This window comes from Drosophila suzukii, chromosome 3 (genome assembly GCF_043229965.1).
Source record: "Drosophila suzukii chromosome 3, CBGP_Dsuzu_IsoJpt1.0, whole genome shotgun sequence".
Lineage (NCBI taxonomy): Eukaryota > Metazoa > Arthropoda > Insecta > Diptera > Drosophilidae > Drosophila > Drosophila suzukii.
The window spans coordinates 22476305-22490630 of NC_092082.1; the positions used below are offsets into that span (position 1 = coordinate 22476305).

Consider the following 14326-nt stretch of genomic DNA (forward strand, 5'->3'; position numbering starts at 1 on the left):
TATAGGCAGTGGGGTCGGGATCGAGTCGAGGAGTCCAGTCGAGTCGAGTTCAGTTCGTGTGGGGGACTAAAGAGGACTCTTTGCTTAATTGAAAGCAATTAAGTGGAAAATTGAAAACTTTGGCAGCCATAACGTTGACGTCTGACCGCCACTGACACACCGCATTCCCTTCGAACCGCGCTGCATCTCGCCCTCCCATTATTCAAGCACACACAGAGAAAAAATGTCATTAATAAAATAGATATGGTTGGTATGCATGATTTCTTTATGGAAATAGCATTACAAAACCTTTAGAGGATATAACAGAAAAGTTTTAGTTTTGAAAAGAATTTAAGTCCAGTAAAAAGTACGATATGAAATAATACCAATAGACTTAAACTTCATTCAGATTTTGTCAGTAATCCTATAGTCTTTGGATATATATTCATATTATTATAAATCATATTCTTATTTTTCGTTAAAAAAGTGGTTCAATAAATTATGGTAAAAAATTATGATATCATTATGATATCAGATATTATGATATCTTCAAAAAATAGAAAGTAGTCGTATTTTTGACACTTCGGGTAGAATTAGGTATCTAAATAAAGTATTGTTTAAAAGATTTAAAATAGCTCTTTATTATTCCAAATACGAAATTATAGAATCCTTAGAAAAGAAGAGAAATCGCTATATTCGATGGCTTCGACTATTAGATACCCTTCACTCAGCTTACGGGAGTGCCTACAGCGCCAACTAGCCTAAAGCGCCCCTAGCGGCTTGGTGGCGTAACAGTGAAAACAGCTAATTTACTCTCGATTGAATTGTGAAATATTGATTATTATTTGGTAATAACTTTATAATGACTGGTCCGATTTCAATAATTTTTGGCATGAAGATGGGTATTAATAATAGGAACATGCTCTAATTTTAACAAAGTATTAAAAATTGTGGGTTCTAGGCGGGTTTTTGTAATATAGTCGTTTATGGACGTTAGAGTGGGCTTGGGACCCTGCTGATCTGTATGCCAAGTTCCAACATTCTAACTCCTATAGTTTCCGAGATCTCATCGTTCATACTGACAGACGGACATGACTAGATCGACTCGGCTAGTGATACTGATCAAGAATATATACACTTTATGGTGTCGAAAACGCTTCCCTCTACCTTTTACATACTTTCCGACGAATCTAGTATACCCTTTTACTGTACCCTGTAAAAATAATATAAACACCAAATAAAATATTTATTAGGAAGTAAAATCAATTTTTTATTAAAAGGTTCTTTAAAAACAATGCAATTATTAATATTTACAACCTACTCACAACCCAAACTTTTTAGAGTTTTCTCTAAGTGCCTCGACATGCACAATGCATTTGCATTTGATAGCCCCGCCCACATTTTGGGGCGGCGAGTGGCGAAAAAAGTGTGCAGTCACGTACGACGTCGGCCGCGGCAGAGACGCCATTTTGCGCTGCTACTGTCACTTTACATGCCACAACACACAATTGACAGCGCGGATATTTATGTAAATAATTTTTCATGTAGCTGGTCGCCAGCAGCCAGCGACAACAAAAGTATGCACTTTCTGTTGACGTGACCCGCGCGCGTATGCGAAATAAAAAGCCGAATTTTCACCCAGAAAATAAACAAAAATAGGCGAAAAATGGACGCCCACACAAAAGGGGTTAAAGGCTGGCGCCCATTCATCTATTTCTCACCCCGAAGCGTCTGCATAAAGAGCCCATTGTCGCGGTCCAGCCCACAAAATGGTTAAAGTGCAAAAAGGAGTGCAATTTATGAAAGAACTGAACGAAACCGATTTCCAGATGGACTTAAAAAGCGTTGCCAATATGCAAAAGTTACGCTCGTTTTTGCTCCAATGAATGCGTTTTAATTAATCCATAAAACTGGTTACATCCCAAATGTTTTTTGTGATAATGACAATGCACATATTTTTAAGCTTCTGAAATATATTTTTACTCTCTACTTGTCCCGATATTGTCAAAAAAAGCGTTGATTCATTATATTAAAAATGCACTTTTAAATTATATTTTTCGAAAGAACTCTAAAAACTTTATAAAGTAAATATATTATTTCTTCTGTTTTAAATTAATAAATATTTATTACAAGTAAAAATCCCGCATAATAATATTCCTCCGTATAAAAACATATCAAACGCAACACAATCAACTTTAGGTTGTGGAACATGTTTATACTTACAAACTGCCCCGAAATTACTAAAAAAAACTTTACTATAACTAAATCATAATAAAGTACAATTTATTTCTTGTTAAAAAATATTCTTTTGTGTTATAAAAAAATCTTAAACTCAAATAAACCTTAAGATGCAACCTGGCCTTCAAAGCGATACCCATTTCACGGAAACTGCAAATCTAATGAAAATGAAAATTATTTCAGTTTTTGAACTATCGTAAGAAATTCTTTAAAATTCAAGGCCTTAGAGAATTTCCTTTTTCCTTGCTTTAATTAATTACTATAAATATGTACGGAGCATGGTTCCAATCACTCGACATTTACATTTTAAATTCGTTCCCACTCTGCATTCCCATTTAAGATATCGATTGAGGGGGCAGGTCTATTGTGCGTAATGCGCCCCTAATTATAACACATTGCAAATGCAATTAATAGGCGCGACAATTAAAAGTAACGAGCAGAAGAAATCATTATGGATGTTCATAAATGATAATGTAACCAAGCTTTTAAGAGGGACGGGCATTCGGGGGCGTTTGGTAAATTTCGAAACGCTTTCGAAACTTTTGTCGGCCAATGGGGCGGACAAAATGGGATTTCGGGTCCTAAGCCAGGAAATATGCTTAAAACGTGGCCAGCGATTTGAAATCGCTGACTGAAACACACATACGATATAAACGCAGGAATTCGCCCACACAATATATCGTGGCACAGTTGACTGGACTAATTTGTCGGAAATTACGTTTTCGGTTTTAGCCAGCGGATGTGGAGGTTATGTATGCGAAATTTCGGGACGAATTTTGCCAATTTTCGGGGGGAGTACCGAAACGGGGGAGTTTGCTGGTTTGAGTGACAGGAAACCGGCAAAGGCCGAAAATATTTCAGGTCCTTGCACGACACTTCCAAAATGACGCCTGCTAATTTTATTAATTTCCACCTGGCCCGATGGCACAAAAGTTTAGTCCTGCTGCAAAAACCACCCCAAAAAAACACCCAAAGCCCCATCGCCCATCGCCCATCAGCAATACACGTAATTGAAACATTCCTTGACCAGCGAAATAATAAAGGAGTCGCCCGAAAAAAGGAAAAAGTTACTTCTGCCGCAATTATTTGGCACGTCTCCACTAATTAATTACGCCTTTTGGCTCCACGTTCTTGGGTGGTTCGGTTTCGGTTGTTCCAAGTTTAAAATGTCCACGTTTAATTAAATATGGCCCGGGTGCGGCGGCTCTATAATTAATTTCGGCACTGCAATTTTGTTTAAAGCAAAGAATGCGGCCCAGCAAAAAATATGTATGTGCCACGGAAAGCTGAAAACCGAACCGAATTAGAGCAGGACATCTGCACGGATGGATACGGCTTCCCTCGCGGGGATTCCCCACTCCATTACCAATTTGAAATTGACACAGAGAGAAAAATCATCAAAATAGTACTGCATTGGAGATTTTATTCTTAACAAATTTCATACTAGAATTGATTCCTTAACCAATAATAAAATATGCATTTTATGAGTTTTATAATTTTATTTAAATATTTTATCTATTGAATATATAGAATATTTGTAGCATACATTAAATATCCACATTATTTGGACTATTTTATATAATTTATACTCGCAAGTCTACTATTTTGTAATTTCATTTTATTTAAAAATGTTTAAATGAAATATGTTACATTTTCACACTATTCAGTCTCCTCTAAGTTCCTTTTAAATCTAAAATTGTATTATAATATTTCATTTAATTTTAAAAATTTGATGAATATTCAAAGAGATAGGCCTTAGTATTTATGTATACCGATAGCTATTAAAAGCCTAATTGCCATATTTCCCAATAAAGCCAAGATCTGCTGATAAATATGACTAATGGATGGACTTTGCCAATATGGGTCAACGTGTCATTGGAATTTTACTCTAATTTTATTGTTTAAATGTTGTTTTATTAGGACTAACATGCCTTTTTGTCAGTGCGGACTCGAAATCAGAATCGGAGCCTGAGTCGGTGGCCAGGGCATTAAAGTGTCAATATCCATTAGGCAGTCCTGATTGTTTAAGCTGCTTTACGCCAACTTCTTTTCTGGCTTTCTTCTCTTTCTCCGTCCGGTCCTAAGTTTCTTGACACGCTCTCTCTCCTTTCAGCCCGGTTCTTTTGTCTCCGGAGTCTTTTATTGCCTGCAAAGCCGTAGCACAATGACTCCTTCTCCGCTATTTGTTCTGGCTGCTGTTGAGCTCATTGTTTCAAATAAGAAATGACGCGAATTGGCTAGAGCGAAATGGTTAGAAATGCAAATTAGCGGGAGATAAGAGGGGCGGTTAAGGGGCGGGGTCGAGGGAAATGGCCATGGCAAAAACCCGAATGCCCTATGGCCATAAGTTGGGCAAATATAAGAGGGTGTACGTGGAAAAGGGCTATGAACTTGTCAGTCCAAAAGTTCCTGGGAATATATTTTTCATGTATTTTTAAAAGCAATCTACAAATGGCCCAGATAGAGGTAAACAATTTTTGACACAATTTAAAAGAATTTATAAAGTATAACTGGAAGTTTTCAAAAACAATAAAATCTGGCATTTAAGCAATGATTCAGACCAATTTTTATTATGGTTATAGCTCGCAAAGTTTTTCATTGTGTGGTCTTGAAGAATAAGAATAATATAACAAGATAATAAGAAAAAAAGTATTTAAGTTTAACATTTTTTTTAAATTTTATTTTTATTTCTAAAAAGATCTTAAAAGGATTTATACAAGCTTTGGTACTGACAAAACAGTAAAAACTTGAATTTCTTCCTGTTTCCAATTAATATTACCATACCTGATGCCGCATGCTCTATTTCATACCCTTCCCAATCCATTTACTTCAATTTAGAAAGTAAAAAAGTGTAAAATTACCGCTAGCTAATCTTTGTCATCTGCTGCCTTGCCTGATTTTAAAGATTTCTTGTCCAGGTAATTGCAAAAAAAGGTGAAGTCGGCAGAAGAAAGACAAAGGAAACTAGAGAGTGGCAAAGAAAATGAGAAAGCTTTGGGGACTTGAGCTTAATTGGTAATTACACAAAGTCGCGGCATGTTTTACACACCTACATACAATTATTTGTGACCGTGCATGGGTTCTGGGTTCAGGGACCTCAACCTTAGGGTTTCAACTTCAGTCAGTCAAGCGACAAGCAATTTCGTGATTTATATTTAAGCGAAAACTTTTAACTCTAACCAAAATCCCCGGGGATAAGGCACGGTCTCCTATTATTCCTGTTTCCGAAGGGGTTGGGAGGTCACAACCCCTAAAAGCTAAGCCATTGCTGCGCGGGCTGTCGAAACTTGTGGTTCCTTTCAATTAACCTTTCATCTGTTTAACATGTATTATAAAATTAGACGCGGTCTCCTGGACCACAGCAGCAGCAGTGGGTTAAGGGTGGGCCGATTGTGAGTTGGCCCTGCCTAATGTATGCGCAACCACAGCCCCAAGACATGACAACACTATTAAACATTATTCGTGGCCAACGGAAAGGGCGGTTAGACGAAGGCCTTAATTATCGCCGGGCCAACGCGACGTATACGTAATCGATGGGTGGAATGGCTCCTGTAAACGAAGAGCAAGAAATAAAATTCTTTTGAATGGATTTTACTTAAAATTAAAATATATAAATATTCTATAAGTTTTTCGAATTCGATTTTGATGTCTTAATACAGAATAATGGATTCTATTATCGTCAAGCCAACGCGACGTATGCGTAATCTTTGTCGAATAATAAACCAAACTTGAAATGAAAATTTAAAAAAATTTACATTTATCGCGACTTTTGATATTGAACTTATATAACTGATGTCGAACTTAATGCATCATAGAAAAAAAAAACATTGGCTAGATTTATTTCGAGAAGTAGGGAAGTGTAGGGTAGGGTGACGAACTCGTCAAAACTCCGAACAAATTCTAGTGATTTTTGTGAACTATAAATTCAACAACTTAATTTAATTTAATTCAATTTAAACCCAGAACTGAAGTAGACATTTTTTAAGTGTGTAGTTAAATTTGTATTCCATTATTGTACATTTTCAACTTTTTTTAAAGAAAAAATAAGTAATTTTTACACCTGCATAGAGTTTTAGTTAGTAATTATCACTTTGTCACCTTCCTAAAACGCCAAGAGCTGTGGTGTTTAACTCCGCTGGAATTTTACCATCGAACTTTTACAGGAATATGCTTAATAGTTGGTCACTGTGCCTTACACGGCCCTACATTTTATATATATATTTAGGAACTTTTTTTCTGTTAGCTCTGCAGTTTTTAAGAAAATTTTGCTCTTAAAGTAAAACATATTTTTAGGTTAATAAATTTAATAAAACTCAAAAATAAAAAGATTTTAATCTTATTGCGAAAGTTCAATAAAAAAGGAGCGTGTTTTTTTTGTTTGTCTATCGGCTTTAAAACTTCCGGCACTTACAGAAGGGAATGCGCAAACTATAAGTGACTTGATAAGAAACAACCAAAAACAAATGGGTCACGATTTTTTCGTTGAAATTATTTTATCAAGCTTAAAGTCGAAAATAAAAAACCGTAGCCATGACACACAAAAAAATGGCATGTAAAATCAACGATTGAATTATTTAAAGTACCCAACCTATGGAATAGATAAATAAATATTAAATGTAAAATACATTATTCTTTTTATTTTTCTTACTATTTATAATTTCGAAAATAGATAGCTAAAAGCATAGAAATTTAAGGATGACATTATTAAATTAGGAATGGATTTCTTTAAGTGTTCCGTTATTTTTTTTATTTGCTCCGTCGAGTTTCAAATATACTTAATCAGACAACATGTGCATTTATGTGTAATTATGCAGAATGAGATTAGAATTGAAAATAACGTGTGCTTCCTATTAAAAACAAGGAAGAACGCTATAGTCGAGTACCTCGACTATCAGATACCCGTTACTCAGCTATATGGAGATATGCAAGCAGCAAAGCGAGATTAAAATGCGCCACCTACCGGCGGTATACAGATTTAAGCGTTATGGGCGTTAGAGTGGGCGTGGCAAATTTTTTTTTGGATCAATCGATAGGTATCGACGAGACCAATACATTTCAGTTAAAATTTTTTATCTAGCATGAAAATTGTGGGCGTCACAGGTTTTCGCGGTTTGTGGGCGTTAAAGTGGGCGTGGCAAACTTTTTTTTGGGTCAATCGATAGGTATTGATGAGAACAATACATTTCAGTTAAAATTTTTATTCTAGCATCAAAACTGTAGGAGCCACAGTTTTGGGCGGTTTGTGGGCGTTAGAGTGGGCGTGGCACTGTGCTGAAACAAACTTGCGCTGCGCAGGAATCTCAGGAATCTGCGTGCCTAATCCCAGTATTGTAACTCTCATAGTTTCCGAGATCTCAGCGTTCATACGGACAGACGGACAGACGGACAGACGGACATGGCTAGATCGACTCGGCTAGTGATCCTGATCAAGAATATATATACTTTGTGGGGTCGGAAACGCTTCCTTCTGCCTGTTACATACTTTCCGACGAATCTAGTATACCCTTTTACTCTACGAGTAACGGGTATAAAAACTTTAGTTCACATTCGATGCTGATACACAGCACACGGACCCTTTTTTTGCCATGCCAGGGCACCCGAAAAAACAATAAGTGTTTTCTCCTGAAAAAACTTCAACACCTTAAGGACTAAAAACATAGATACTAAAATGACGAACACCCCAAAAAATCTTAACGTCAGTTTATATAAAGATGATCAACTACAAAACACCAAGTCTTGTTGAATACAATCATGTACAGATCACTGCGAAATGGAAGAAAAAACCCCCTAAGCAAATTTTAACTGATTTCAAAGAATGTTTTGAGAGCATACTCGGAGACTTTTTCATTGAACTGGAGGGGTTACACCTGATGACTAAGGGACAGTTGTTCTAGAGTTAGCACCGCTGTTGCTTTAGTCGTCAGGTGCGTTCGCAAATCATTCCCAAATTAACCCTTGTTTTTATGGCCTTCCGGTAAGCATAGAAAAGACCGTAAGATAAATAATTTGTTAAAATCTTTAAAATTTTAGTTGCTGTGAAATTTAAATGGAATATATTAGACGAGCAAAATACCAAGGAATCAGATGACCACTTTCTTCAAACAAATTCTGACAAATGCTGTAAAATATTATATTTTAAAATTTCATACACCTTATACAAATATAACCATTTTTATTATTTATTACAATAAGTGTTTAAAAAATAACATTTCCATTATAAAATTGGCATCTTTTATACAACAAAGAATCGATGTTGAGTGTATTTTTTGATTGTTCCGTTAAATGAAAAATACTTTAAAAAAGGTCTAAGTTGGGAGATCCGAAATTTAGTTAGCTTTTATGTAAGCTGTGATCATTTTTGGAAGCTGCAGGAGGTACGCAGTTTTGAAAATGAGTTTTTATTTTTCTCAGGACTGCGCGGTCGGGACTAGTCTACATTTCCGTTTCTCTAAAAGTAAAAGTAAAAACAAATTTGAAAAAAAAATTCACTAAAGAATTCTTACTTGAATGTAAAAAAAAAATATTTTAAAGATCCATTGGTTTATTCTCATGGCGAACTTCTGATTTCAGTAAATTTTGCTAGGAGACATTAAAATTCGGATAAATCTTTGACCATGTTAAAATAAACTGTATTGATTATAACATTTTTAAATAAAACTCACAAAACTCAAAATAGAAATTTGCAATTTTTTTTCAAAAATCCTATGAAATTATTTTTGTGATTTTTGTTTCTTTATACCAATATAGTTGTTAAATTGTAATCTATGTATTTCTTTATTTTAAGATAAATTTTCGTAAGGTTGTGTAGAATGTTTTTTAAATAAATGTAAACTTGCGTTAAGTGGTGTAGAATGGATGCCTCATATTTTAATTCTCTAACGGCGAAGCGAATGGCCTTGAAAATATTTTTTGTTGCAATAATCTTATTTAATAAATACGAATTTTAGAGACGTATAAACTGAAACACGGGAAAGTAGTTAAGGTAGAAGATTTAAAAATGTTAAATAATGTAACATGTAAAACCAATAAGAAATAAAGTCGGCGATGTATGTATAGTTTTCGATGACGATTGTCCCCATTCATCGAACAGCAGGGAACATCTGTTTGGCTGAACCTATGCAGACTTCTGGCAACGCCAATCGCACACGTCACCTGCCGTTGCAAAAAGTATGTAATTTTTATTGTTTACGTCTCCGGTTCTTGTTTTTTGTGGGTCATTTGTGTAATATGAAGTTCGCCGACGTGCTGCGTCGCCTGGACGCCTATCCGCGCACCTTGGATGATTTCAGCGTTCGCACTGTGGGCGGCGCCGCAGGTGGGTGCAGGTGAAACTGATTGTGGCGATAAGCAACCCAAACAACCGGCTTTTCCCGAATTTCAGTTACAATAATCAGCACCAGCACCATAAGTATCCTGATATTCCTCGAGTTCCTGAGCTACATGCAGCCCACCTTGAATGAGGAACTGTTCGTCGACACAACTAGGGGTCACAAGTTGAGAATAAACCTGGATGTAACGCTTCACAATCTCGCCTGCAACTACATCTCCTTGGACGCGATGGACTCCTCGGGGGACACCCACCTAAGGGTGGACCACGATGTCTTTAAGCACCGGCTGGATCTCAAAGGGGAGCCCCTTAAGGAGACGCCCATCAAGGAAATTGTGGCCGTCTCGCCGCCCAATAAGAACGTGACCTGCGGCAGTTGCTACGGAGCGGAGCACAATGCCACCCAGTAAGCTATATATCCGGATCGGATATCAATAACTTACACTAATTCAACTTGTAAAGCTATCACTTTCCTTTACTTAAGGAGTTAAAGATCTGTTTCTGCCTCTTTACGATTAATATTATCAGAAAGCATTGCTTGTAACTACTACCTTGTAATAAGAAGTATAATCTTTTGGATTCAGTGTAACTTAAATACCTAGACATTTAATAAGTAATCTTTTAAAGCTAAACTCATCTGCTTTCTGATTTTAGTTGCTTAGCTTTGTTAACTCGAATTTGCATTATTTATTGCTAAACTCTGGTTTGTTTTTTTCTATTGAAATGTTATGAAGGTCCATTTGAATTTAACAAGCTTAAGTAATGTTTTCTTTGTTACTAACTTGCACACCTCAAAATTAGAATATTTTTTCAAATAATGTGACTTGGAATATATTAACCATGATAATGAAGTTATAACTTCGTCAAAACTTTTTAACTCAGTTATGAAAATAGTCTAGATCAGGATTTAGCTCTATTTTAATGTTGGCCCCTTGTACTCCCCTTTTTAACCCAATCAACAATCCAATCTAGCTGCTGCAACACGTGCGAGGAAGTGCTGGACGCCTACCGGCTGCGCAAGTGGAATGTGGCAGTGGACAAAATCGAGCAATGCAAGGGCAAGTACAAGCGCAGCGACGAGGACGCCTTCAAGGAGGGCTGCCGCATCCAGGGCCACCTAGAGGTGAACCGCATGGCCGGCAGCTTCCACTTTGCGCCCGGCAAGAGCTTCTCCATCCGCCAGTTCCACATTCACGACTTTCAGTTCAGCAATGTGAAGCTATCGCACACCATCAATCACTTGTCCTTTGGCGAGAAGATCGAGTTCGCCAAGACGCATCCTCTGGATGGACTGCGAGTGGACGTCGCTGGTGAGTAGTAAACAAACAAACCCATCTCGTATCTCTTTAACATCTCTATTGCAATAACTTAACGTAATTTAAACAAGATTGGAGTAGGGCTTAAGGTTGGTGTTCAATAACTCTAGTCAAATGCCAGCAGGATCAGCAGCGAATCCCTGTGCCGATGGCCATAAAGGTCCCGAAAGTCCCGCCTCCCTGGACCATGGTCTTGCCCACATTGTTGATCAGCTCCCGACCACGTAGTCCGTATCTGTGCGAGATTTTTATTGGTTTCATTAGTTAGCCGGTGTAATTACATAATTGCCGGCCTCCACTTGCGTCACTCCATTGGAGAAGTGGCAAGCAGACCAGCCGGGTGCAAAGTCCAACTCACCTGAGTGCCGAGAATCCCCCGAAGACCGCTCCACTGGCCATTCCCACACAGAATCCGATGATGAAGCCCGTCTTCATCTTATCGAAGCACGATGGTCCCTGCTGGGAAAATGAGCTCGTGGGCAGTGGCATGCCGCAAAGTCCTTGGTTTCTCTCGTTCTGCTAAATATACGTTGATCCCGCTGCGTAGCAAGCTCCGCTGCTCCGGCTCACTAATGAATATATCAAGTAGTGCCCAAAGGTCCGTTTATTTTTGGAAATATTCGAAATACTTCTATTTATTTCGGCACCGAATCGTAAAACAATGTGAATGTGTCAGTGAGCTAGGGATGTGAAAAAGCGTTACCGGAATTATCGATAAGCTTTACCGAACATTACATATTTTAAGCGGTCACACTGAAATGTTAGGTGCGTTTATTCGCTACTGTTAGCCACCGCACAAATGTTATGGTTTTTTATTTAGATATTTCCTTTAAAAACCAATTTTTAAAAGTTTTTAAGACCAAAAACTTATTTTATGCTACCCGGCAAACTTATTTATAAAAGTAACGAACTACTAAGGGATCTGTATTAAAAAACATACAATTAACAAAAATGTTTAATTCTTCTTCTATCGCCTTATTTAAAATATTGGTGTTAGGTAGAAAAGTGTTTTAATTCATTAGTCAATAAAAGTACACCCGAAACTTAAGATTTTACAATGAAAGCCTTTTCCACTGATTTTTATTCCCAAAAAATTTATTACTATTTATTTGCAGAGACAAAAAGCGAAATGTTCAATTACTATTTAAAAATTGTGCCCACGGTATATATGCGGGGAAGTAATTACGGGGAGCCCATATACACGAATCAATTCTCAGTCACGCGGTACCGGAAAGATCTTTCAGATCGGGAGCGAGGAATGCCAGGAATCTTCTTCAGCTACGAACTGTCGCCGCTGATGGTGAAATATGCCGAGAAGCACAAGTCAGTAGAGCAAATGGTATCCGCAATTTCAATTTTTATTGTATTCGTTTTGTATCCGCAGCTCCTTTGGCCACTTCGCCACGAATTGCTGTTCCATCATTGGAGGCGTCTTCACGGTGGCCGGCATTCTGGCCGTGTTGCTGAACAACTCCTGGGAGGCCATTCAGCGCAAATTGGAAGTGGGCAAGCTCAGCTAACAACAATTTGAATCTCTTGTGCAGCTTCGATGCAGCTTTACTACGCCTAATTCATTATACATTCGACAAATCTCCAAATAAAAGTGCTTAATTTTATAGAAAATGAAGAGGAAGGAGTTTCTTTAGGTAGTCCGATGTCCGACTGACAGGAATCCGGAGGTGTTTGAAAAGTATTTGGCATTGGCTTCCGTCTGGGAACGTTCAGCCGCTTGGGGATTAACAATTTCCAGACCTTGCAGTGGCGTAAAGGCCACACTGGAGGCTGTTCCGGAGATTTGGCGTTTGACTGTGGTGTTTCCTCCGTAAACTTGCTGCTTCTGCAGGTTCTTGTGCAGCGTCTTGCTGATCCGCACCTTGGTCTTCTCATCCACCTGGGGCAAACGGATGCGTCCGGTGCCGGTTTTGCCAATGGTGCCGCGGGAGTAACCCAAATCTCCTTGGTAGGCATCCTCTTCGATCTGTAAGGAAGGTGAATATGTTAGCAATTAGTTGATGAGCATTTTATATATAAGCTTCCAACGTACATCTCCGAAATTCATGCGGTTTGCCTGCTTGCGGAACTCTGTGAGCGCATATCGCTCCTTCATCTTACGCACGCGCTTGCCTCCTCGCTTCTTCTTGCTTCCCTCGATGGGCTTTGGTAGTGGCTTGATGAACTTCACCGGGGGCGGTTCCTGCAGTTTGTCCAGTTTCTTTTCTACGTCCTCCTTAAAGCGCAGGCCAATCTCCCCATGGACACTCTCATGGCAGGCATCCACCCGAGCAGCCAGCACCGCTTTGGCGGCCACCAATCGAGCTGCCTTGCGTCGCAGATCTGGAGCAGTGTCCTGGACAATCTGGGAGTAGTAAACGTAGCCAGTGTGTGGCAACATCTGCGTTTGTGAGAAGCCCGACAGGGTTTTCTTCTGCGAGCCCAAGACCTGAACATTGCAGGCGGGCATTTTGGACAGTTTCGAGAGACCGCCAGCAATGCCCAGGAGTTTGGCAGCTGTGGAAGCTCCGACAATCATCGAAAGATTGGGCGCTATAAAGGTCATGCGGCTCTCAACATACTCGTAGATCTTGGACTTGAAGTTGTTCAGCTCGATGGCCATTTCGCAGGCCTCATCGATCTTGGCCTTCTCCGCTGGCGTTAGCATGGTGCTGTCGAAAGGAAAGGATATTGTTAGAGGTTTTCTTGACTTAAGATGGCAACTAACTTACCCCTGAGTGGTGGAGGCGGTGACGGACACAATCATAATGGTGGCCTGTGTGAGGATGGCCTGCAGCTTCTCGTTGCTCTTAACCTGGTCCAAGTCATTGCCCAGCTCCTTGACCGCCAGCAAGTACTCAATCTCGCCCACAATCAGGGAGTCCAGTTCGGGGAATCTCTTTTGGTACTTCTCCTTGGTGAACTTGTGCACGATGGAGATCTCGTTGTCGATGTCCACAGCTATGGCATTCGCGTCCACGATGAGGCAGTACTCGGGATCGGATTCTACGGATCCCAGCATTTCGGCTGCAGTTCTCTGGCGGCTTGCGTAGTGCTCAATCTGCTGTAGGGTGTTCCTTAGGCGCTCTGAATCGCGCAGCTTGCAAAGCTCCCGCACCGATTGCACGGTGACATCGACGTCCATCAGATTGGGGGCCGGTTTGGCCAACTTCTCCGCCAGGAGCTGTGGAAAAAGGGAATTGGTTATTTTACAAGGCTCGCACCATGTTTTTATGTCTTACGCTTTCGTCCTCGGCACTGGTCATCTCCGCATCTTCCTCCTCCAACTCATTGTCATTGTCTTCCTCCAAATCTGCGAGTAGTTCGTCTGCCAGCGACATTATAGTTTATTTTTAATTTTATTTACTAAAACTCGTGAAATTTGTTTTACTTTATTGGTACTGGAATTAGACCGACCGTAAATCGACCGCTTAAATATACCATGTGGATCTTTAAAATACTAAAATGTACATAT

General features: G+C 39.0%; 3 protein-coding genes across 3 annotated transcripts; 1 reads left to right on the plus strand and 2 right to left on the minus strand.

The window, feature by feature from the left end:
- The first annotated feature begins 9338 nt into the window (after window positions 1-9338).
- Window positions 9339-12487, plus strand: LOC108014259 (endoplasmic reticulum-Golgi intermediate compartment protein 3). Its single transcript, XM_036815929.3, has 5 exons — window positions 9339-9532; window positions 9599-9950; window positions 10517-10854; window positions 11976-12183; window positions 12245-12487. The coding sequence occupies exons 1-5, from the start codon at window positions 9445-9447 to the stop codon at window positions 12378-12380; spliced, it is 1122 nt and encodes a 373-aa protein (XP_036671824.1). The 5' UTR covers window positions 9339-9444; the 3' UTR covers window positions 12381-12487.
- LOC108014258 (reactive oxygen species modulator 1) lies at window positions 10881-11551 on the minus strand. Its single transcript, XM_017080296.4, has 2 exons — window positions 11219-11551; window positions 10881-11095 (listed from the first exon to the last, which is right to left on the minus strand). Exons 1-2 carry the CDS (start codon window positions 11347-11349, stop codon window positions 10987-10989), a joined length of 240 nt encoding a protein of 79 aa, XP_016935785.1. The 5' UTR covers window positions 11350-11551; the 3' UTR covers window positions 10881-10986.
- Prp31 (pre-mRNA processing factor 31) lies at window positions 12393-14287 on the minus strand. The gene is made up of 4 exons (XM_017080295.4): window positions 14094-14287; window positions 13584-14035; window positions 12905-13523; window positions 12393-12838 (listed from the first exon to the last, which is right to left on the minus strand). The coding sequence occupies exons 1-4, from the start codon at window positions 14190-14192 to the stop codon at window positions 12503-12505; spliced, it is 1506 nt and encodes a 501-aa protein (XP_016935784.2). The 5' UTR covers window positions 14193-14287; the 3' UTR covers window positions 12393-12502.
- Window positions 14288-14326: the final 39 nt, after the last annotated feature.

Coding starts and splice junctions, on each gene's coding strand:
- LOC108014259 (XM_036815929.3), top strand. CDS start 9,445: ATGAAGTTCGCCGACGTGCTGCGTCGCCTGGACGCCTATCCGCGCACC. Junction 10,855..11,975: donor ACTGCGAGTGGACGTCGCTG/GTGAGTAGTAAA, acceptor ATTTATTTGCAG/AGACAAAAAGCGAAATGTTC. Junction 12,184..12,244: donor AAATATGCCGAGAAGCACAA/GTCAGTAGAGCA, acceptor TTGTATCCGCAG/CTCCTTTGGCCACTTCGCCA.
- LOC108014258 (XM_017080296.4), bottom strand. CDS start 11,349: ATGCCACTGCCCACGAGCTCATTTTCCCAGCAGGGACCATCGTGCTTC. Junction 11,096..11,218: donor GGGGGATTCTCGGCACTCAG/GTGAGTTGGACT, acceptor AATCTCGCACAG/ATACGGACTACGTGGTCGGG.
- Prp31 (XM_017080295.4), bottom strand. CDS start 14,192: ATGTCGCTGGCAGACGAACTACTCGCAGATTTGGAGGAAGACAATGAC. Junction 13,524..13,583: donor ACCGCCTCCACCACTCAGGG/GTAAGTTAGTTG, acceptor TCCTTTCGACAG/CACCATGCTAACGCCAGCGG. Junction 12,839..12,904: donor ACCGCATGAATTTCGGAGAT/GTACGTTGGAAG, acceptor CCTTCCTTACAG/ATCGAAGAGGATGCCTACCA.